The 25,777-nt window shown below is 42.4% G+C and overlaps 1 protein-coding gene across 1 annotated transcript in view; it reads right to left on the reverse strand.

Moving 5' to 3' along the window:
• LOC148676339 (butyrophilin subfamily 1 member A1-like) overlaps positions 1 to 15,840 on the reverse strand; it is a 33,240-nt gene extending 17,400 nt beyond the window's left edge. The window contains exons 1-4 of the mRNA XM_088606605.1: positions 15,572 to 15,840; positions 14,939 to 15,013; positions 13,216 to 13,563; positions 12,591 to 12,872 (exon numbers count right to left, since the gene is read on the reverse strand). Of these exons, the coding sequence (XP_088462731.1) occupies positions 12,591 to 12,872; positions 13,216 to 13,563; positions 14,939 to 15,011 (703 nt within the window). The 5' untranslated portion in view covers positions 15,012 to 15,013; positions 15,572 to 15,840. The remainder of the gene's footprint in view (positions 1 to 12,590; positions 12,873 to 13,215; positions 13,564 to 14,938; positions 15,014 to 15,571) is intronic.
• Between the last annotated feature and the right edge of the window lie 9,937 nt (positions 15,841 to 25,777).

A 25,777-nucleotide genomic window follows, 5' to 3' on the forward strand; every position in this document is an offset into this window, starting at 1 on the left:
ATCCACCACCACACTCATTCAAGGCCCCTCAGGACAATTCCGAATCACCCAGACAGCATCTTGTACCTCCAGCAACCTTATTTACTATATCTCTTGCAGTAAATGCCCAGCCATCTACATTGGAGAAACAGGAAGGAGACTCGGAGACCGCTTCAGAGAACACGTCAGGGCTGTGAAGATTAAAGATCTCTCCAAGCCCATTGTTTCTCATTTACCTCTGACGGCCACGACCACTCTAATCTCTCCGTCTGAGTTCTCAAAGACGGTTTTCAGAACTCATACATCAGAAAGACCACCGAAACCAAAATTATCCTGCAGCTAGGATCACACATTCTCCCTTCTCTTAACGACAGACTACTGTTCTTTTAAATTTTCTCCATTCATTGGAAGTTTCATTTCACACCTCTCTGCACCCATTCTGACTTCACACCTCTTGATTGGCCTCTCTTTCTGTCCCCTGCTCCCGCCTCTCACTCCTCCTCCCGCCCAACCTTTGTTCTCCCGCTACTTTACCTTTGCCTACTGCCCTGTCTCTCTCACACCTGAAGAAGTCTCCACGGTTGAAACGTTGTGTTCTCTTTCTTCTTTTTTTCAGCATGGAATAAACCTATTACTTGTTCCTTTGCAGCCTACACATGCTGACGCAGCTACCCACCTGAACTACTATGTTTTCTATGATTCCAATATGATTGGTAATAGTCACTCATAAGCCCCCATCTATGGTAATGGTGACCTTGGCTGTACGTGGCCTATAAATCTCGCTGTAAATCGGGAAAAATCCACAGTAAGTCGCTGTGGGGGGTACACTCTGAGTGTGTCTTCTACCAGTGTTCTCCACACATGGCCATTTTCCTCACAAATTAACCCTCATCTCAAACCTTCACTGAACTGTGATCCCTACGTTTCCACATGTCGTGTAATTAAAGAAATGTTTTGTATATACAGTGGTTATACTGTAAATAGCACTCACCCCCTGGGACTTGTTTCACATTTCACTATTACAATGTGGAATCATAATGTATTTCATTGGGGTTTTCTCTAAATGTCAAAGTGAAAACAAAAATCTATGGATCCTCCTGAATTATTTATTCATATAAAATAGAAAATAACCGATTGCATTAGTCTTCACCACCTAGAGTCAAACTTTGGTACGTCTCATAGTACAAGTTGGTGATTGGGTTTTAGTAGCTGTTCTAAAGCTTCCTGCTCCATCCAGTATCACGTTTTAATGTGCTCAGATCCCTTGAGCCGCGTTTTTTAAGGGTGGGGTCAACCACAAACTACTGTCAAGAGACGATAATAACACGTGAAACCTTTATCACAAGCGAAAATAAATAAGTGCTTCAGTTCGTCATTCAATACAGCAAGTGATTCTGTGTACAGCACCCAGCTTAGTTCTGAAAAAGCCCAGCAGATGTACCATGCAATGTGTGGTAACCTACCTCACTAGTTTCCTCTGCAGGAAACGTCTTCATAATTAAAGTCAAAGGAATTTATACATTAGAGAAAATCTTGGCCTCAGACATTTACTAAAGACGAGAAACTAAATTATGTTAAAATGTCTGTCCTGGTGCCCTCATATATACCTATCAACACACCATTACTTAGTTGTCAAGATCCACTAATGATCTACATGCACTCATGTCATTTTCATCCTCAGAGCGGAGTGGTGACACTGTGGATCTGCGCCTGTGGCTAGAAAGTTGCTGGTTCAAATCCCACGGCCTGCAGAAGAATCCTACTCCGTTGGGCCCCTGAGCAAGGCCCTTAACCCCAACTGCTTCAGGTCACTCTATAAATAGATGACCCTGTGCTCTGACCCCAAGCTTCTCTCCCTGTCTGTGTGCCTGTGTCTCATGGAGAGCAAGCTGGGGCATGCAAAAAGACAAATTCCTAATGCAAGAAATTGTATTTGGCTAATAAAGTGATCCCATCTTATCTCTTATCTAAAGCTTCCAAAATGACACATGCATATTTAGTTATTTAAATGATAAATTTTAAATATATATAAATAATTCAAATATAAAATTTCCATTTCTGTTTACTTCTAATAGATCCCACAAAACAAAAGAAGAAATAAAAGGTTCATTCAAACTGACTCAAAGTACAGAAAATGTGAGCTGAATGAACTCTAAACACGCTGAGGAAATCAACAGAGTATTTGTCTGACTCTTATCAATGGCTTAGATCCTGACACATGTGGGTATTAAAAACACAATGCAAAGGTCTCTAGGACTGAAGAGACCCTTTGTACAAAGTTTAACATAGACAGGTGAAGAGTACTGCATGCATTCGACAAGAAATACAATTTCACTTAAGGTGTGAGGGAAATCCACATCTTCTCATTTAGACAAAGCATCTAATAACACAAATAACACAAAAAGAAAACAAGGCACAAGCAAAAAGTGTAGAAGTAAAATTAAGGAAAGATATTTTCAAAACATACATTGGTAAGGTTTCATTTCCTTTCTTTAACTTGCCCTACTGGGATAAAGTATTTTGACTTGAATGTAACATAGTTATAGCTATTCAAAAGAAAAAAAAGCATTTAAAAGATGAGCAATCGGGCTCTTTCCTTTAGATGATTTAAAGTATAAGTGAACAATGAAATCTCTGGCAACTTTCAGGATGAAATATATCATCACATTAGTTTATCACTTGCCTAGTGTTACATCTGTAGCGTTTTAAAAGTAATTAGTAATGTATTCCTATTTTGGTAAAGATCTCATATTGTGTTTATGTAATTAGCTTTAGTAATGCTTTGTTTCCAGGTTATTATCCCTTGACTGTTATAAACTGAAGGTGTTGGTCCAACCCTATTTTCACAGAGTGGTCACTATTAATTATGTCATATTAATTATGTGGTAAGTGCTGATGTGTATCTGTGGAGAATTATTTCATGACCACACTTTCTCCTTTCCTAATTTTTCAAGGTAATCAGAAGTTCAATTAGCCCTTCTGCAGGCATTTCTTTAGTATGCTCACATCTGAAGAATTCTGAACAGCGACACTTGCATTTTTTTCTGCTTTTCAGTGTAAAATTAACATTTAATTGTTACTTTGCAGCTGAAGAAAGATGTGAAGACGGGGGTTTGAATTTAATCCTGTCTGTAGGGGGATTAGACTTCTAAGTCACAAGCTGGGGTTTATGGCAGGAAAGGGGGTTAACTGATAAGGATTGCAGATGCAAGCTAGGAACCCCCCTGGGTGTAATGTTAAACTGACCATTTGTCCAGAACATCGTAAACTGGCCAAATACCATGAACCCCCCTCTTTACCATCAGACCGAGTGACGTCAGAAACGGAGAAGAAAACACTATATAACCCAAAAGTTTGTAACAGTACGTGGAACAATACTTTGGTTTTGTTGTTTCTTGCGGGAAACAAGACTTCGGCTTTATTGTTCCTTGCATGCAATAAACTCATCTGTTTTACTTCATCTCGGGATCAAGAACCTTATTTCTTCTGTTACAACAAATTTGGCGTAGTCGGCGGATGCTCCAGAAGGCGCAGAACTTCCCATCGGCAGGAGAGACGGTCAGCGCTCACATTACTAAGAGGTAAGGACTCCTCTTTTTTAAAAAAAGTCCCGACTCTCTCTGACCGATTGGGAAATCTCTGCTCCCTGCGAGAATCGCCCGAGATGACGGAGTAAACGTGAGCTTCTGAATTCCTCTGGCCCGGGGAAGACACCGGTGTATGTAATGGGTTGTTTGCTGTAAGCCCAGAATTTGGTCTGGCAGGGGTTCCGCAGTATTGTGTACAGGCGTTCGAAACTGGTGTATGCCTTAATTGCGCGTGGAGTTTTTGAACGGGTTTTGGACCCTTACCGTGAAGTTCAGGACTGGTGTGGGCCTTAATTGCGCCCGGAGTTCTGAAGGTCAGAACTGGTTTGGGCCTTAATTGCGCCCGGAGTTCTGAGGCTCAGGATCGGTGAGGGCCTTAATTGCGCCCGGGGTTCTGGAGCTGAGTGGTACATTAAATGCACGTATAATCCAGGATTGGTGTGGGCCTTAACTGCGCCCGGGGTCCTGAGATTAGCTACGCCTTGATCGTGCACGGATTGGCGTGGCGTGGTTTTTTGTTTTAAAGGAAACAGGAGTAGAAAAGATATATATGTATGTATGTTTTTGGTGTTTTCCTTGTTTGTGAAATACATATACACACGCACGACACTAACATAAACACACCTCATAATAAAAGAGCAGAGCATTAAGTAGCGGGATTTAAAGGACGTTGAGACCCGAGAATCGCCCTGATTGAGCTCAGTGCGTAAGTCCACCCCGGGGCAAAAGCAGCGATGCTGGCGTTCTGGGGATGGTGAATTACTGATCAAGAAAGGGGGTTTTCGAGGTCTCATCCCTTACCTGTGAACAGTGCGGTGTAAGTCCTCTCTAAAGTCTCTGAGAGGTATTTAGATCCGGAGGTAACAGACGCCCTTGGCTGAATGAGTGCAGGAATGCACAGGTTTTTCAAGTGAAAGCATCCCCTTACTGTATGAGCTGTTACCTCACACACGACAAAAGTAAAAGAGACCAAACATGTGTGCTAACTGATGGTTTGAGAAAGTGGTGGAAGGGTCTGTTTATATATTGGAAAAGTGTAAGTTGACGGAAAAGAAGGAGAAAAATATGGAAAAAGCTGAGTTTGTCAGAGGGAATTTGGGGCGAAGACGCCTGTAAAGAAAGCATATGAGTATTGATTGGCAAAAGCACAAGCATGTAGCTCCCACCCTGGTGCACGGCCGGCACCAGTGGTGGCAGATACATGAGGAAAAAAAAGAAAAGAAATTGGGATGTGATTTAAAAGTGTGTTTACGGGGAAAACAAAAATCCGTAAGAAAAGATACTTTACTCGCTACGAAAGAGTATAGAAAAAAAGCTAAAAGAGGCAGTACAGGAGAATGAGAAACTAAAGAAGGAATTAACTTCTGGTCACGCTGCACTGGTTAATGTGCTACAGCCGGCGACTAAGTTATATCCTGCTCTCCCACAGGGAACAAACAGGCAGGAAACGAAAATAATTGGGATCAATTCCCACAGTGGCCATATGGAGAAGGGGGGTCTGATTGGGATAACACTTGGTATGAGTGTGATAAAGACGGATCAGGGTCTCCCCTGTTAGAGGGAGGGCGCCCGCAGATCTGTACTCTCACTCGAAGTGGGAAAGGACTTGATGTAGCAGGGCTGGCGCCGTTGATGACAGCGCCACTCTAACACTGTCTCGCACCCCGTCGAGGGGGTCTGCACTCGCACCTACCTTCCCTGATTCCCCCATACGATCAAATCCAAAACCGTAAGATATTGACCGGTGGGCTAAAGTACCGCACCCGAAATTAGAAATGCAGCGAACCTGGAGTGCGCTTCAGGAATTAAAAGGATTCATGTAGAAGTAAAACAAGAATACAGCACATTGTATTACGAAGAGAAAAATATATTCTCGATGTGTATGTGTGTTTTATGAATTTGTGTGCCGGCATGTATGTGTGTAACTGTGAGTTTTGGTATACTAAATGACGGTGTGAGTGTGTTTAGCCAGCGGGACTGGCTAGAGACGTAACTAAAGAGACTTGACGAAAATCAACTTAAGGAGACTGGAAAATATAAGAGCGTCTGAAACGTATAAGTACAGTACAGGTGGACGTAAAAGTAGTTAAACAGTTTTTGTATTTTTATACAATTAGTTGCAATAATGGAAACAATTTGGTTTTATTCGAATGTCTCGAAACCAGACATGCTGAAACGCTGTAGGTTTAGAATCGAGACTGGGGAGAATAACGTCTTGTGAGAAAATCTGTTTACCTAACGATTAGATCCTGTAAATCCCTTGTAGCCTCCCTAAGTCTGTCCCAGTCCAGTGGTTAAAAATGTACTATTAATGGAGTGTTGGTTTCTCTGTTAGGGGATACTGGAGCACTACTGTCATGCTTGTTTCACTCCTCTGTTCGACAGTGTGCTATAGATTAATGTATATGGGAAGACGGCAGGAGGCCACAGGAGTATTGGGACAGCAAGTTTTACTTGCCGAGTACCAGATTTTAATGGGTGGTTTTATTCCAGATCTATTGGGTTGGAATATTATGCATTACAAAGAATGACTATCCAGAACAGGGTATCACGTGGCTTCAACTGGCTGTGATCACTCAGTATGTTGATGGTTTTCTGAGTGCTTCCCCTGACGAGGAAACCCACAAGTCTGAGTTGCTTCAGCTTTAGAGTGTCTAATAGAAGCAGTTATGATAAGGCCCTTTTGTGTCTAGCATTGTGAAATTTTAACAGGGCCTGGGTGCAATGTTTTTACAGGGTGAGCACAACTCTTAACAGATCTGCTTAAGGGGGGAGTGCAGTACAAGGACAAGATTGCCTTGGTTCCCGCAGCAAAAGCCGCCTGTAATAATTTGAAACAAGCTCTCTTACAGGTGCTGAGACTGGGGTTTCCTCAGATGGATCAACCATTCCTTTGTATTATTGCAAGTTGCTGACAGAGGCCACCCAAGGAGCCCGCGAGCAGGTCCTGGAGGCGTGGGGACCACCACCTGAAGGAGGGCACAACCTCATCCCAGGAGAATGGGTTTGGATCAGGAAATTTCCTTCACAGGTTCTCCAGCCCAAGTGGGACGGACCCTACCAGATCCTGTTGACAACCAAGTCTGCGGTTCGAGTGGAAGGAAAAGATCGCTGGATCCACGCGCCACACTGCCGACGAGCCTCATCCCCATTTACAGACTCAGAATGAAATCATTTCTGTCAATAACGATAATTGTTGCTGTAGGACTATGTTCCGCAGGGATTAATGATCATCTCTCCCACAAAGGAGAACATGGAATTAATTCCTTTTTCCTTTTTAGGCCTCTCCTATCTGACAGCTAAGAAAACGAACCAAAGTGCCTGCTGGGTGTGTGCCGCATTACCCAAATATGTACAGGAAGGACTTCCTATGGGGGCCATTCCTTGGCGTCTCGAGGAAGTCATAGGCATGATCATTTGGAGGGATAATTTAGGAGATTTTAATATGACAAACTATGGGGGTTGCCATAACACGACTTTAACCTGCACAACATTACAATATCTACAGGAGCGAGGCTTAGAGCCCACGAGTTTCACAGGCTCTTACGCTCCTAAATATAACAGAAGCCATAGACCACCATACCTGACTCTAAATAAGGAACGTGAGGGAAACATATGTTTTCAGCACACTAATGGTCTGCACTTGGTTGGATGGAGTCGTTGCAACCTTACCATCGATGCAAATATATCCACCTCTACCTTCCAAATTCCAGGATGGGATCGGCACACCCCACAATTCGGTATAAGCTTCTTATTTTCAGAGGCATGGGGAGCGCCAAACGGAACATATTTCATTTGTGGAAAACAAGCCTACCCATGGTTGCCAGCCCAGTGGTCTGGCTCATGTTATTTAGGATATGTGGTTCCTCATATCCGTGTTCAAATCCACAGCCCCTTCGGACCTAACCACAGACCACAAAGAAAATTGGCTGATTGGGAATATTATTTAGGTATAATATTTCCACAAGCCGGCATGAACTTTCTGAGTCGAGAGTTAATTCAAATGGCCTCGACTTTAGAAGAATTAGCAAATTCTACCTCATCTAGTCTGAAGGCTGTTAATGATGAGATGGTAGCCCTCAGAACAGTGGCCATGCAGAACCGACTAGCTTTAGATTATGTACTGGCGGCCCAAGGAGGAACTTGTGCAGTAATTGGCACTGAATGCTGCACATATATTCCTGATAATTCTGAGCACATCTCAGATCTGGCCCAACACATTTACAATGAGGGACAGAAATATCAGGACTATTATAATGAAAATTGGGGAACTGGGTCTTGGGTAAAGTCTGTGTTTGGGGCCTGGGGTGGAACCTTTTTATAGTGTTTATCTGTAGGAATAGTATTGTTTATATGTATAATTGTAATCATCACGTTCACAAAAACATGTATCACATCTTGCTATAACCGTGGAACGTACAATGACATGGCAATACATAACTGTTCGCCAAGAAAGGAAATATCTGCCCTGACATTGTATGTATAAAAATAGGCTACACTGACGTATGCCATATTTTATAAGGGGGGAATGAAGAAAGATGTGAAGACGGGGGTTTGAATTTAATCCTTTCTGTAGGGGGATTAGACTTCTAAGTCACAAGCTGGGGTTTATGGCAGGAAAGGGGGTTAACTGATAAGGATTGCAGATGCAAGCTAGGAACCCCCCTGGGTGTAATGTTAAACTGACCATTTGTCCAGAACATCGTAAACTGGCCAAATACCATGAACCCCCCTCTTTACCATCAGACCGAGTGACGTCAGAAACGGAGAAGAAAACACTATATAACCCAAAAGTTTGTAACAGTACGTGGAACAATACTTCGGTTTTGTTGTTTCTTGCGGGAAACAAGACTTCGGCTTTATTGTTCCTTGCATGCAATAAACTCATCTGTTTTACTTCATCTCGGGATCAAGAACCTTATTTCTTCTGTTACAACACAGCTAACACACACTGATGCAGTTCCCCGTTCAAACCCCCTCAAACCCCGCACCGTCCTTTGGATGAGATGTAAAACCGAGGTCCTGACTCTCTGTGGTAATTAGAAATCTCAGGGCGTTTCTCGAAAAGAGTAGGGGTGTAACCCCGGCGTCCTGGCCAAATTTCCCATTGGCCCTTACAATCATGGCCTGCTAATAATCCCCCTCTATGAATCGGCTACATTACTCTGCTCTCCTCCCCACTGATAGCTGATGTGTGGTGAGCATTCTGGCGCACTATGGCTGCCGTTGCATCATCCAGGTGGATGCTGCACATTGGTGGTGATGGAGGGGAGTCCCCATTACCTTTAAAGGTCTTTGAGTGGAGTGTCCAGAAAAGTGTGATATAAGTGTAAGCAATTATTATTATCATAAACCTCTATCTCTATCTATATTTGGCCCTCTCCTGAGCAAAAAATAGACCATCACCCAAGTAAGGAACTCCCGGACCCATGATCTGATCTCTCTGTCTTGCTCCTCACAGAGTAGTTTCAGAACTCCTGTTGCAGAAAGACATCTGAAACCAAAATTATCCTGAAACTAGGATCATACCTTCCCCCTTCTCTCAACGACAGACTTGTTTCCTTCCGACACTCTCTATTCATTTACAGGTTTTGACTTCACACATCTCTTCACCTCTCTTGACTTCACACCACCTGAGTGTCGATACTCCTTCGCTCCTGCTCCCACCCACTCTCAACTCTTGCTTTTTGTTCTCCCATGCTTTATCAACTGCTCGTTTTCCATTTTCAATTTCAATTCAAGGTGCATTATTAGCATGACCGATGGGTACAATCAGTGTTGCCAAAGAAAATAAAAATAATAAAATTAACATGAAACAAAACAAAAATAAAAGTAAAATAAAATCTACAGACATTTACAACAAAGACATATCATATACTGTAAACATATTGAGCATTATTGCAAGACAGACTCAGTGCTCCTCAGGCTGTGACAGGAGATCACATACTGGGCTGTCAATTCAACTGAGTTCCCTCCTTCCTCTCCCAGTAGGATTGGGACCCGTTATGATTCTGGCAGGTGTGGGAACTCTGGGATTAGATTTCTGAATTTAGGGAAGAATGTTTCTCTAATCCCAGAATATCTGTCACAGTGCAGTAGGAAGTGCACATCTGTCTCTATTTCTCCCCACTGGCAGTGGGAGCACAGCCTGTCCTCTATGGGCAGCCAGGTCTGCCTGTGTCAGCCTGTTTCTATGGCCAGGCTGTGGTCACTGAGCCTGTACTTTGTCAGGGTCTGTTTCTTTTTGCTGTTTCTTATCTTGGTCAAATATTCGGCTAGTGTGTATTGTCTGTTGAGGGTTCTGTAGCATTCCAGTTTATGTTGTGTTTGTGTGTCCCAGTGTGTGAGAAATTACTGTTTGATCTGTGCTGTGATGTGGTGGAGTCTGAGTTGTGGTGCTCTCGCAGTGCTGTCCTGATGCTGGTTAGTGTCAGTGTGGCTCAGGTCAGTGAGCCTAAGGACCAGCTGGCTCAGGGGGCTCTGTTTTGGGCTCAGCTCTTGGCTCAGCAGGGCTTTGTGGTGGTAGGAATTTTGGTTGCTGTTTTATAAGTGTAGCCAACACTTTAATACTCTTTTTTTTATGAACAATATGGGAAGTTCTGTTAAACTCCAGTATGTCAGAGAGTCACCGGTGCTGGTCTTTTGGCCATATCCCAAGTCGATCAGTTATGAGTTTTGTGTAAAGCATATTCCATCCTAGGGAACTCTTCACACCCCTGGTTTAATGAATGTGTCTCAGAGCACATTTTGTTAACGATTCCTCTTCACAGACAGCTGACAACAATCCGGTTATTAATGTCATTAACAACATTAATCCCAAACAGAGCTCCTCCTCTGGCCGTTTTCCAACAGTCGATTATTTCATTAACCAATGCACCAATCAAGCTCCCAAGACACTCTCTATACCCAGTAAACACAGGTCCAACCTCACCCAAGGAGAAATTCAGGTGCTCCAGTCTCTCAGCAACAGAGATATCGTCATCAAACCAGCGGACAAAGGAGGCGCTGTTGTGGTGTGGCATAAGGATCTATATCTCTTTGAAGCCTCTAGACAACTAACTGACACTTCTGTCTACCTCCCTCTCCAACAGGACCCTACCACTGACTACCAAAAGGAAGTGGTATCCATCATCTCCCTTCTTATCAGCAGTAAGGAGCTCCCCCAGGAGGCAAACCGGCTCATCATTGAACATCCGCAGGTATCTCAATTTTATCTCACCCCTTGGACGCCCCATTGTTATCAGCATGCAACTGTCCGACTACTTACATCTCAGCCTTTCTCGACAGCCTCACGAGACCGCTGGTTGAAGGTCTTCCCTCATACACCAAGGACACCAACCACGCGCTCCAACTTTGTAATGATTTCCAATTTCAGGGCCCCAAATGCTACATTTTAACCATGGACATCACATCTCTTTACACCGTCATTCCCCATAATGACGGCCTTACAGCCCTCAAGCACACGCTGGACAAATGCACACTACTTGATCCACCCACCCACACCTGGGTATGCCTTGCAGAATTGGTCCTCACACTGAATGCATTCTCATTCAATAACCTCTTTTACCAACAGGTGAGTGGAGTTGCCATGGGCACCAGAATGGGACCCAACTATGCCAATATTTTTGTCGGCTGGGTAGAACAACGCTTCTTCACTTCCTACACTAGCTATGTCCCTGACCTCTACAAGTGATACACCAATGACTGCGTTGGTGCCGCCACATGCTCCAACGGCCAGGTTGAGTGCTTTCTGCATCATTTCACCAACTTCCACCCGTCCCTCAAATATACGGTTAACATATCTTCCACAACTCTTCCTTTTCTAGACATCAGCTTCTCCATCAACTACCCCCGACTCTCCACTTCGGTCTATTACAAACCAACGGATTCACACAGCTATCTCCTGTATAGCTCATTTCACCCCAAACACCCCAAAAAACTCTCTCCCATTTTCACAGTTCCTTCGGCTACAACAATTATGAAGCAGCGACATTGACTTCCAGAACCAAGTCCTCAAAATGTACTCCTTTTTCATCAACAGAGAATACCCCAGCAGTGCTACTGACAGGGCCCTTGCCCGTGTCAAAAACACCCCTCGGACCATCAACTCAATCAGGAACCCCCGCCGTAACAACCGCATTCCTTTGGTGCTTCCCTACCACACCAACACACTTTCTATCCCAGGACTATTAACGACAACTTTTCCATCCTACAGGATGATCCCTCCATTGGGGCCCTCTTTTCTGACCGCCCCATCATCTCATATCGCTGACCACCTATCTGCGCAACCTTCTTGTTCACAGCTCCCTTGACCACCCTCAGCAACCATCCACAACAGGTACTTTCCCTTGCAACAGAGCTCACTGTACCACCTATACATCTAACACCACACTCATTCAAGGTCCCTCAGGACAATTCCGGATCCCTCAGCTGGCATCTTCATTGGAGAAACAGGAAAGAGACTTGGAGACCGCTTCAGAGAACATGTTAAGGCTGTGAAGATTAAAGATCTCTCCAAGCCCATTGTTTCCTGACTTCAAACCTCATGATTGTCCTCTCTTTCTGTCCCCTGCTCCTGCCCCTCGCTCCTCCTCTCTCCCAGCTTTTGTTCTCCCGCTACATTACCTTTGCTTACTGCCTTGTCTTTCTCACACCTGAAGAAGGCTCCATGGCCAAAAGGTTGTGTTTTCTTTCTTCTTTTTTTTTTTAGCATGGAATAAACCTATTGCTTGTTCCTTTATAACCTTACTTATACACTGTTATGTGTATTGTTTTTTTTTTTCTTTATATCGTCTGCAGTTGTAAAACAAATTTCCTTTTGGGGATAATAAAGACTCTCATAAGAGAGTATGACGGAATAATAGAAAACAATCATGTTTAATTATGGAAATTCAAAGACTAGCATAGTAATTAAAAAAACTGAAGGCAACTTAGGACTATTTAATGATTCTTACCTTTTTATTATATACTGCAATAGCTGCAGTACCCCTAGGTGTCAAGAGACTGTTAATCCTTAGAACTCACCAAATATATAAAGCTGAGATTCCCAGTCTGGTTCAGGTAGCAGACTTCTAACCATGCAGGAGAAGACAGTAGACTCCTGATTGACTGGGATGTAGCTGCTGACACTGAAGAGGCCTTGACTGTCCTGCTTAGCAGTAGTGGTGGAGAGTGAAGTAACATTGTTTCCATCCCTGTCTGTCCAGATCACTACAGGTTCAGGGTACCATCCTTCTGTTCGGCACAGCAGCTGCGATTGCTCCCTCCCAGATGGAAGGAGAGAAACTGAGGGATGTGTCCCCAGGGCTGTGAACAATAGTTAACAGATGTAAACTGTAGAAAAATTCTTGTCATTCACTGAAACTACATGTTTCCAAACTGCTATAACATCAGAAATGTTAATGTTAGCTGCTGTGCCCTTTTACAACAAAATGTGTAACATATGAAATGAGTAAAATTGTTTTAAGTATAACCCAACTAGTTTCCTTGTCAGGCTATAAAAACAGTTTAAAGCCATTAAGGTGTAAAACCATATTACTGCATTCAACTAACTTATCACTGCTGTAATACTGGCATTCTCCTGGAAACTACCCCGAAAAACGAATATTAATAAACTTTATGATATTTAAAAGCATGATAGGACACTTACCTCTAACAGCCAGGTAAATATTAGCTTCTTCATACCACTGCTGAGATTTAACCATGCATTTATACAGTCCATGATCGGAATGTCTCACACTTCTCAGTTTTAATGACACATTAGATTTCTTAAATTCTTCCGGGAAAAGCTCTGCCCTCCCCCTGTAGGATGTGATCTGGTTGTTAAAATTATACCTGCCATATCGGTATAAACAAACAGGTGCTGTGTAATCCTCTCTAAACCACCTGATCTCTAGGTTCACAGCACTGATGTTGGGTGAGAGGTAACATGGTAGAACAGTGTCTTCACCACGGAAAACAACAACAGGAGCAGATGGTCCAAACACCCGAAACGTATCTGAAAGGGGAACAACACACGGTTAATGGTGGTTTTTCTTTTCCGTGCATGTCAATATAAAGAAAACAATTTAAGTACAATATAGTAATACAACTTGCATAAGACACTTACAGTATCACTCTAAATGCTTGTATGATTTTAGAAAGGTACATAAGTTTTGGGTAATTGTTTTTTGCTATTATTTGATTAAAAGTTTTGTCATGATTGGCCATGGCACACTTGAGTGGTTTTGGAGCATAGGCACCATGCCAACAGTGTCTTGGAAAAACACCTCAGAATTGCTTACTATAGAAAATTACAGTTGTGTAATACACCATCTTAACGGGTGTCAATGAGTGTGGCACAGACATGCATACTGGCTAATTGATGACAAGCTGATTTGGTGGTTTGGTGATCGTCTGTGAAGGAATGTCCAGTTGCTACAGAACTCTCGTTGATTGATCAAGTCCTCCTAACTTGATAAGTTGTGTTGAATATCCCAATGCTCTCTTTTCTCAGCTTTGTTTACTCTGTATATACCTCTACCACCCAGGACCAACTGAGATTGTGCCCTGCAGAAGTATACCCCACACATATACCACTGGTATTTACAGGTTGAACCCAGTTTGCATTCTGGAGGAAAGATATCCCTCGCTAGTTATTTTGTGGTTATCGTTTGGTGTCTCTTTACAAGGGTCATAAAATTAATGACCATGTGGACGGCACAACTGTATATTTCTGCATCTCATTTTTCAAGATGCTGCACTTTGAGGCATCACAGGGGTAAATTGGGTGCTCAGGACACAAAGGGCCCTGCCCTCTTTAAAAACCAAGCATAACAGAAATGCCAAACTACATTTTCTTACCATTAATTTCAGCCTTTAGGGTGCACCACACATCTATTTTAAACATGTGAACACATTTTCTTGTTTTTTAATGCCAATATTCCTCCAAAATAAAGATTTGGTTCCACTTGAATAACTTAAGCCACATTTGCAGAATAACTTCAAACCAAAGCAGAAAATCTGGTTGTGTTATTGTGAATATACCAGCTCCAGTATGTAGAAGCAGTAGCTCTCCTTGTTAAATCCATGAGGAACCAAATCTTTATTTTGGAGAAACATAATGTCCATGGTCATTCTGCCTGGCCTCAGTCACTGGGCCATGAGATATTTCTATCAAGTCAGGCTTGTTCATTGGTTTACCATTTTAAAAGGTTTTTATACAGTTCACAATAGCATCTTAAAAGATAACACAGTATTAATGTCCCATGATCTCACAGGGTATGCAGAAACAAAAATTAAGAATGCTAATCGGCAAGGTTCAAAGACCACACCACTGGAGAAGGTGACTTTTTCCGTGCAACTTATGTTTTGATCCATAACAGTCACTGTACCTGATTGTGACACAGAACACTGGTGGACAAGCAGAAAAGTCACATGAAGCCACTTCAATTGGTCAGACTTCATTTCTAAAAAAAAAACTCTGAGTGGTCAAACTTTATCATTGAACAAATGGTCACTAAATGGTCTATGTTCTAAATAGACTCATTTTAGTGCATCCTACAAGATTTACATAATTTGGATATATTCTAGCATTCTGTTTGACGTTTTTAATTCTTCTCTGCAATGTCTAGAAGGTAAAATGATTCAGACTGGATTGTGGAAATAAGCATCAGTCAGGTCCAATGTAGTGATCCAATTTGCTTATTGGAGTATTCGTGTAGTGAGATAGAATTAGACTGTCTACCCTTTAACAAAGGCTGTTTAAAAAACAGCTGTGAAGCACTCAGTTTATTCAGGACATCGGAAGCTGCCCAATTCGACTCTTATTGTCGCACTTAAAATATAATAGTCTAGTGTGCGAGTGTTGGCGGATGATTATAACTGTGCTGGACACTGTCTCATGTCATCTAAGCCAAATGCCGCTGCGTTTTTACTTTGGTCTAAATCGTATACGTTATATAGAAAATACATTTATAAAAATATTTAATACAAACTGTTAAACGAAATGTGTTATTTGCACTTACCGTTTTCTCAGAAAGAAAACTGTAAAGCCCTTTCCGGTGGCACCAGAATGACGGTACCCAGTTATGAATCTGCAGGCTGTGAATAGCATTGAACGTTGGCAACAAGAACTGACTTCCTATTCGCATTACCTTTCAAAATAAAAGTCTTCCTAACCTATGCCTCAAGGAAAAAAAAAACTAGACAGGGTTAAGTTACATGAATGACAAAAAAGTTGTGTATCCTTTAAACTGGGTGGATTGTGATATAGAGACCCACAGCTAATAGAAAATTACCGTTCTTTGTTCGCTTTTGCGTCCTTGCTAATGTTATTTTTAAAGATCACTTCCTCTTTCCAAATTGGCTTAGTGCAGAGCAGGACAGCGAAAAGTCTGATTTCTGACCAGTCCAAAATTTGTGCATCTCCAAAAGGGGTGACATCTAATACACAGACCCACAGCTAATAGAAAATCACCTCTCCTCAGATTTGCATCTTTGTCAATGTTGCCAGAATACCACCAAACAGTAGCACATCTTGATGTGAGGTATTTGTCTGCAGCTGAATACTTCCCAATGACTTATGACCTGTACATGTACCTCAGTGACAAATTCAGCATGCCCATCTTTTACCAGCTACTCTGGTGCTCAGCATACATGCAGCTACTGTATGTTGTCCTTAATGTACAGTATACTGACGGTCATTCCAGCCAGGGGCAGATTAATGAACAGGCTAGCATAGGCTGTAGCCTAGGGGCCCAGATTGATCAAGGGCCCCTGACTGGCCAGAATTATTATTATAACAAATACAACCGACATTCATGGGGGTTTTGCTGTTTTCTTTGGCCGACATACAGGTTGTACATGCCGGTTGCAGGGTGTCACAGGGATATCAGCCGCCTGGGCTGAGGGAGGTCTGGTTTAATTCAGCTGGCATGTTCCTTGTTGAGTGATACTGTGGGCCCGGGTTCGAGTCCGTGCGGCGAGGGCACAAACCCACGGAACCCGAATTTGTTATGTTATTATTATTTTTGTAACAGACCTGTGGGCCCCCATCGGTCCATAAAAAACATTGAATAATTTATTAATCGATTTTCGATTTTTAAGAACTTTATTTTCTTCTCGCAAATAAATACAGATAATCACAAAGCAGAAAGCTTTACATTAATTTATTTACTTAAAACAGTATTTATGAACACATCTCATTAAGTTTAGACAAGGTAACAGTTACATAACAATAATTTATTTAGTTGAGGTGCATTTTTTCCAAGTCATTTTTCATCACTTCCAAAACAGGACAAACCCCATTGTTTACCTTTACATTACAATCTATATCACAGATTCTTGAGGTACAGTCCTATGCCCTCTATTTTCCACAGATTTTCTGCTTCCTTTTTCCCTTCTCTCCACAGATCTCTGAGGTAATAGTTCTCTCTAATAATGGACAGGGCCAGGCTACCTGCTGCCTTGACTGGAACCTGGATGCCTTTGAACACCCCCATGTTTCTGTAAAAACACATCAAAAGAAAGTTTGACAGGATAGATGCCGTATATAACGAAAGCAGCGGTCAGGGAAAAGTGGGGTGAGAGGGCTTGCAACCAGTCTTCAAACTGGGCCCAGAAAGCCTTCACAAGAAAACAGGACCACAGGAGATGGGTCACAGTCTCCTCCTCACCGCAGCCCACCCTAACACAGTGAGGGCTGGGGGTGAGGCCCCTGCAGTACGAGAAGGTTCGCACCGGTAAGCACTGGTGGATGACACTCAAGGGTAAGTTTTTGTGAACTTTGCACAGAAACTTAGAGGACACCTTCCTTGTTTGGGCTGATGCTAAAATGCCCACAGGGGTCTGCTTATTATTCTGAAGTGCAACGACATCTTCCAGTTTTTGGACGCTGACATCTCGGAAGGGAATATGGCCTATTGGATAAGATCTTAGAAAACTTTAAACTGTCTCATAAATTGCAGGGCATGTGTCAGAGAGTGGGACATCCAGCTTGGGTCTGATACCCCACACTCTGATCACCTACCTACCTACCCAAAGCCTGGCAAAATAAGTCTAGGTATGCGCTTCAGGTGTTGTCGCAAAGCCTCTCAGAAAAGAGGCCAGGAAAATGCTCAGCAGCTGCGTAGCAATATCTGGGACAGACTTCCCCCCCAGGGGTAGCGGCCTGTACATTATTTACCTCCTGAGTCTTTCTTGCTTCCTACCCCATAGAAATTGAAAATCAATCTCCTCAGCAACGCTGCAATATGGTGTGGGATTGGAAAGGTAGAAGCCAGGAAATTCAAGACGGGCAAGAGCTCGTCTTTGATAACCAGCACCTTTCCTGTCATGGGGACGTCTCGGTCCTTCCATTGCATCAGTTTTTTTATTTAAGATTGGCAGTTTGTTCTGCTAATTCAATGTTTCCATCTCTTCTCCAAAATACAACCCAGGACCTTCTCTTCTCTTCTCTTGCAGACTGAGATCATGTTCTTCTTTTGGATCACTCCAGTTCTGATAAAAAATCTCTCTTAGATTTATTAATTTTTGCAGAGGAAGCCAAAGAGAACAGATCACAGCACTGCAAAACTCTGCTAACTGAGGCATTGTCAGAGAGGAGGAGAGTGATGTCATCCATGTATAGAGACGTCTTTACATCTCCTCCATTGCTTCCAGTCACTGGTATCCCTTTAATGGCCTTATCCTGGCGCAAGGTACAGGCTAAGGGCTCCATAGCCAAAATGAATAGCAAGGGGGATAATGGGCAGCCCTGCCTCACCCCAGAACAGACTTCAAAGGGGCGTGCTTTGTAGCCATTAACCATTATTCTGCGGTTGCTACCTGTGTACAGCAGGTTAATCCATTTTCTAATGATGGGGCCAAACTTCATGTGCTCAAGTACCGATGTTAAATACTGCTGGTTTAGGCGGTCAAAGGCCTTTTCTAGGTGTACACCTAAAATGCACAGTGGGAGAGAGTGGTCCTCTGAGTACAGACAGACATCCCTCAACAAGGCCAGGTTGTCACTCATTAGGCGTCCTGCTATCCCACAAGTTCTTACCCTACTAACGAGGCCACTGCATTTTGTAGGCACAGGATAAGGGCTTTGGACTGAATCTTAGTGTCAACGCCTAACAGGCTGAGGGGTCTCCAATTCTTTATATCGTTTTTCGCTCCTTTCTTAAACAAGAGAGATATAGTGCCTTCTCTTAAAGAGTCAGGCAGGTATCCTGTCTTGAAGCTTTCCCCGTATAGGTGCAGTAGCGGATCCTTAAGCAGATCTCAAAAGGTGCAATAAAATTCATTTGAGAGCCCTTCAACACACAGAGTTTTCACCTTCTGTAAGCTTTCCATAGCCTGCCTCAGTTCTTCTACTGTCAAATCCCTCTCAAGTACTTCCCTACCTTCTTCGCCCAAAACATTTTCTAGCTTTGAGGTAAAAAATGAATTTCTTCATCCTTTACCTCTGTGGAGCTGTACAGTCTTGAGTAGAAGGTCTCGATGCAGGAGAGGATAGCACTAGGGTCTGTTCACTCTCTTCCTTCCTCATCAATTACACTCTCCAGGACAGACTTGGAGCCTACCCACTTTCCGGAAGAAGAAGCGAGTACACTTCTAATTTTCTTCCAAGAATTGCACTCTGCTTCTTAACAGAACACCTCGACTACTTTCTTCCGCTATGTTCTGGATGTCCTTTTTTAAAAGGGTGATATGCTCGAGCACATTGTGTAGAGACGCTGCACCCCTCTCTGTCTGACAGCAGCCTTCCTCCCCTCAGCCATGAAAAAGGCCCTTGTCCTCACCTTCACCTCTTCCCACCACTCTCGTACTGACCCATACAGACACTGCAAGGACAGCCACTGTGTTAGTTTCTCCTTGTAGTGGGATACTATCCCCTCGTTCTCTAGCAGTTTTGTGTTGAGTTTCCAGAGGCCTTTTTCTTTTTCTTCTTGCCAATTTCCTGCCAGCCATCCTCTGAATGACCCTTCATCAGGGTGGCAGCAGTAAAGGCCTTCACAGTCCGTTTCAAGGAAGGGGGTAGAAGTGTTCCAGTGGTTCCCATCACCATGCTCTCCTTCCTCCTCACTCGGAGAGGAAACAGTCATTTTTCTTTTTCCTCAAGTCAAAATCCTGAGAGCACTGAGGGCACCAGTCTCCTCTTCCCCCTCACCCACCAGCTGCTGCAGATCCTCCGTGATGGACTGGATGAAGGAGAGGAGGGGATCTGTAGCACTTGCAGAGTCTGAGAATAGCAGCTCTGCTGAATCCTGGGCATCCTCGCTAGACCCGCTCCACTGGGGAACCCCACACTGGCCCTCGTTCTGAGAAACAGGAATGGGGGAGGGGTCCCTACTTTTCCCTGGTGTTTTTAAAACCTCCTGCTTGTCTGGTGCACTCTGTTGTTGTGGGCTCGTGGAGGATTTCTCTTCCACCGGCCCCGGAGCCACAGCAGGACTGATCCTGGCTGTCATTTGCTTTGGGTTTTCAGGCCGGTTTGGCTGAAAAACTCACTGCCTCATCCTTTTTCATTTTGAGTTTATTGGTGTAGGCGTGAGGACAGTCCTTAAAAACGTGTCCTTCCGAGCCACATAAATTGCACTTGTGAGGCATTAAGCAGTCAGAGGTGAAATGTCCCTGTTTGCCGCAGGTCTTACAAAATTTCACAGTGCAGGACGATGCCAGGTGTCCCACAGCACTACAGCGCCAACACACCTTTGGCTGTCCCACATAAAAAACATAACCATTGTAGGCACCCAGCCAGATTGTAGAGGGCAGGTGGCTTAAGCCTCCACTAACATTGTCCGGTAGCAAGTGAACCTCGAATTTCCTTGCTCCTGTTTTTATTCCGTCCAGTACTGGTTAAACCAGGTGCGGATGTCTTCTGTCTTTGCCAGTTCCGAGAACATAACAACATGCACTGTTTTCATCTCTCTGTAGGCTGCAAGTGGATTTTCTCAAGGGCATGAACTTTCCCTCTCTATGCCTCAAACACTTACACACATTGTTCAAATAAAGGATATGTAGCAAATAGAACCTCAAATGTTTTTTGACCTGGGTGAAGATGAATCCCAAGAGCCGAGGTTCAAAGCCGAGTTCCTTCTGCAACACTTTTCTGCTGAACTGCATACGGTCCTTTATGAGGTCATTCAAGAGCTTAAAACGCACAGCATTCTTGCGGTATCCAAAAGCTGCCGCTTTCTAACTCGTAAAAGCAAAACACCGTTTACACAAAACCAGAAAAACAATCCGACGACTCCACCTACAGGCTGATCAAGGTATCTCCCCTGAATTGGGAGTGTCCTGTGATTGTGATTGTTCGTGCTGTTCTTGAAATAATGCGCTCACCCAGGGTGGTCACTTGTCTCTGCTGTGCTAATCTTGTTGTTGCATATGATCGGTCTCAAAGCAAGCGGGCACACGATTTCTGTTGTTAGTTTGCAAATTGGCTGTGAATGTGATTTATTGGTTGCATTGGTGTACTTTGGAGTCCCGAGTTCTGATATCTTGTGAGTAAAATGCTCAAATGCTAGACCTCCAGCTTCCAGAAGAAAGTAAACTACTTCTTGACAGGATACGAAAAGGAAACAAAAATAATATAAAGCCATTTTGTCGATGTCGGTAACCACAAAGAAGCAGAGGAATGTAAACAATTATACGCCAAACCAGATTATGCTGAGTATAATGATCATAGACTAGATGTTGATTTTAAAAGCTTCGAGAAATTAAATTAATAATTTATTGCTTCTTTCTTTCTTTTTCAAAGTATTATTATTACAGAAATGTCCAGTATAAAAACCGGGAGAACAATGGGTTTTTTTAGATTTGGTTCAAACCTGAGAAAGAAATGGTCAGACATATTAATAGGCCACTTAAAGCAAAACCAATGAATATGGAAACTATTGTAGCACTGAGAAGTACTGTGGGTTCACCAGGAACTGATTTTTTTTTCTATCGAGGAGACACCACTGTAGATGACCACAAACTGAAGTTCACTCTTCTCATTTTTTTGTTTGTTTTGCAATAAAGCCTCCATCCCCCTAACTCTCTGAAACACATATGTGCTCACTACTAGATAAGCACATAGACCACTTGAATCCAGTCTGCAGGGGGCTGGAGGGTTGAGCTGCTCACAGACTTAAAAACACTGAGGAGGCTAGGAGTCTTACTAGTGAGATCAACTACAAGGACGAAACAACCACAACAAAGGCAACATATGAGCATATATGGCCAGCAGCCATATCACCCTGCAACTCACAACTGGCAACCCACTGAAGCTAAGCAAGTATGAGCCTGGTCAGTACCTGGATGAGAGACTTCCTGGGAAAAACTAAGTTTGGTGCTGAAAGAGGCGTTAGTGGGACCAGCAGGGGGCGCTCACCCTGTGGTCCATGTGGGTCCTAATGCCCCAGTGAAGTGACAGGGACACTATACTGTAAACAGGTGCCGTCCTTCGGATGAGACGTAAAACCGAGGTCCTGACTCTCTGTGGTCATTAAAAATCCCAGGGTGTTTCTCGAAAAGAGTAGGGGTGTACCCCGCCGTCCCATCGGCCTTTATCAATCATGGCCTCCTAACAGTCCCCCCTCTATAAATTGGCTTAATTACTCTGCTCTCCTCCCCACTGATCGCTGATGTGTGGTGAGCGTTCTGGCGCACTATGGCTGCCGTCACATCATCCAGGTGGATGCTGCACATTGGTGGTGGTGGAGGGGAGTCCCCATTACCTGTAAAGCGCTTTGAGTAGAGTTTCCAGAAAAGCGCTATATAAGCGTAAGCAATTATTATTATTATATAGCAACACTTCGTCCTTCCCAGCAACGCCTCTGGGGCACAAGCTTCATAATTAAAGTCCTGTCACTGCCTGCAGTAGCACACCAGGGTCACTAGGTGTCAGAGTATATGAACAGGACAACATCCCTTATAGAAGAAGAGGAATGGAACAAAAAAAGAAAATTCCATAACATCTCTAGCACTCATTACAAAAATCGCCATCAGAACAAACAAACATTTCTAATCCAAATGATAACCACAAAATTAATGTCACCCCAATGATCAGAGCAAGTCACGTCGGTAAATTCTCATGCACAGGTGTCAGTGGCATTTTGGGGTGGGTCAACAAAACATGTAGTTTTGAGAACACCCTAAACAATTGATGGTTTAATTCTGTCAAACAGTGTGGCATTAATATGACTGTATTAATGTATAAAATTAATGTAATGTATAAAATTAATTAATAATCTTACCCAGAAGCTCTCTTCTCATAGTTGTCTACTTACTAAATTTGGCTGAAGCCGCCATAATTAATCCTGGCCGCAGGTTTTTAATGTTCAATGGTGTTAGATGAGATATGTCAAGTGATACCTTTACTCGATTATGAAAGAGAGTGACCCAGCTGATTTGCTAATTCCCCTTATGTCATGGTGTGGTTGCATTCAAATGAACAGTAACTTCATTACTTCTTACATACTTGCCACTAGACACTTCAATCAATCAATCGAGGTTTATTTATCAATGCACGAACAGTGCATCATACAGTGGTGTTGTTGGTAATGAAATGCTTTAACTGAGAGCTGGTTAAAAGGGATAGAAGAGAAGGACAGATATTTATAAGGATTAGGTTAAGATTAGGATACAATAAATTATACAATTGCAATTTACAATACAATTTATAGATTGTGTGAAAGTAACACAAGGTATTAAGCACTGTTCATATGTGTCCCGAGAGTGCAAAGTGACAGGTGGGCGCCGGTGGACCCTATCAGTTCAAGTGGTTGCCTATTCGCCAGCGGCCACAACAGACACAATATCAGTGCTAACAGTTGCACACTTAAATGTAGATAGCATAAATGAATCAATAAGACTTTCTCTCCAATGTGAAAAGTTATTACAATGTTCAACATGCAAAACTTCTAATTCCAGGAACTTAAATTGTCAAATTGTCAAAAACCCCTCTGTTTTACAAATTTATGTATCATCATCTCCTCAAATGACAAAAAAGAAATATGCATCATTCCAAGCATTTTGCCTCATTGAAAACTTACTCCTTTCTTTTATTGTTTATGAGAAAAGGTAATGGCACTTGAGTCTGTGATGAACATCATAAAATAATGTACAGATTTATAATGATTTAGAAAATTAAACTAACATGTCAGGCCATTTTTGCTACTTGTGATTTACTTTCATTTAAAACATTTTAGTGTCACTATGCAAAAACTTAATTGTAATAAACAAAGCAGTGATTTGAAGAACTATAGGAATTTAGAAGGAACAGTAACCATTACTGAGCCTGTAGTTGGGGTAAGTTTAGAGGATATAAATGTACTTAAGGATCCAGACATCTAGCCCAATGATGGAATCATTGACGTTTATTTTTCATTGATGCAAACCAAAACGGAAAACAACAACAACAACAACAACAAAAACATTAGTACTTCACTCTCTTTGTCAGTGATTAGAAAAAATATTTTTCTGGAAATGTGATTTGCTATCAAATCTCCAAAAATAAAAACAATAATGGAAATTCATGAGTAATAATTCCTGTCATTACGAATTCATTACAGTGGATGAGTGTACAGTACATCTCAAAATACAAGAGAAAATAATACAGAGAAGTCAAAAACAGCAAGTGAAATAACCATTTTCAAATAAGTAAATGCATGCTTATTAGGTTATATGCACCTCCTTAACTTTTCAACTACTGTACTTAATTTTTCATCTACTGCTTGTAAACAAATAAGATTTTATTGTCTCCTGAGGGATTTTTTTATGGACACACAGCACCCCTGTACATTTAAATAGAATGCAAACAAAAAAAAGAAGAAGAAAAAAAAACATTGCACATTATTCTATTGCACATGAATAACACATAACACATAACAACATGTAACATTTATAACACATCACAAAACATATTGCACTTTTAAGTGGGTTGTAAGGGTCAAAATTGTTTATCCTTGACATTTGCGTTGACAGCTTTAATGGATAGTGGAGCATAGAAATGTTTGTATCTTTTTGATTTGGGAACCCTAAAACGTATGCCAGAAGGAAGAAGTTGGTATTCAGAATTGAGTTTTTCCTGCCTGTTTGATTATGGATTTTTCAAAGATTGTCTGCAGGGAGGGATGCTGTCTGGATGAGGTGGGTAATTTGTGATTTTAAATGAACTGATAGATTACCAAACCACACTGAAATACCATACCTGACAATGCTCTCGATACACCATGGTAAAAGAGTAGCATTACTTCCTGTCGAACCCCAAACACTCTTAGTCTGTGCAGGAAATATAAGCGCTGCTGAACTTTGGAGCAAACACTCTCAACATGAGTAGTCCAGCACAGGTTACCGTCTATGTGTACAACTAAGTACTTACATGAATCAACCTGAGTGATAAGTTCGTTGTGGATTACTGCCTGTGAATGATCACCAACTGCTCTGGGATCAAAACATTTTTTTAACATTCAGAATTAGGCTATTGTTGTCACACCATTGCACAAACCTTTAGATTTCTGACATGTATACAGATGAGCTGCTACCTCTATGCATTAAACCAAGCACAGCTGTATCATCTGAGAATTTGATGAAGTTGCTTTGACTACTGCTTCTACAGCTTCTACAATCATTTGTATAAAGTGTGAACAGAACTGGAGAGCTCACTCAGTCCTGAGGGGCACCTGGGCTAATAGATCGTGACTCTGAAAGAATTTTATTGACATACTGTGTACGATTTGTTAAAAATTGAATGGTACCATCTTATAATGTTATGGTTAACGGACATTTGATTCAGCTTGCTTATCAATAGATGGGGCTGCAGTGTATTAAATGCAGAGCTGAAGTCTACAAACAGAATCCGAGCATAGGCATTGGGGTCCTCTAGGTGTTTTAGAACAAGATGCATAATGGTGTTAATTGCATCATCGGTGTCCCGCCGGTGTTTTTATGCAAACTGATATGGAACTGATACTGATACTAACCCAATACAGTGTTCACTTCTGAGCACAGCATGGATACCTTAATCCTCTCAAAGCATTTCATAACAACAGACGTCAGTGCTACCGGCCTGTAGTCATTGTTATCTGAGGGACAGGACTTTTGGGTATTGGCACGATTATTGCTTTTTTCCACAGCACCGGAACAGAGTGAGTGTCAGCTGACTTCTGAAAGATGGGGTACCACGCGGGTGTTAATTCCTCTGCGCAGTTTTTTAAAAGAGAGGCAGTGATGCCATCGGGGCCTGTTGCCTTTTTCGC

The sequence above is a fragment of the Lepisosteus platostomus genome, chromosome 2, assembly GCF_059453375.1.
Source record: "Lepisosteus platostomus isolate fLepPlt1 chromosome 2, fLepPlt1.hap1, whole genome shotgun sequence".
Lineage (NCBI taxonomy): Eukaryota > Metazoa > Chordata > Actinopteri > Semionotiformes > Lepisosteidae > Lepisosteus > Lepisosteus platostomus.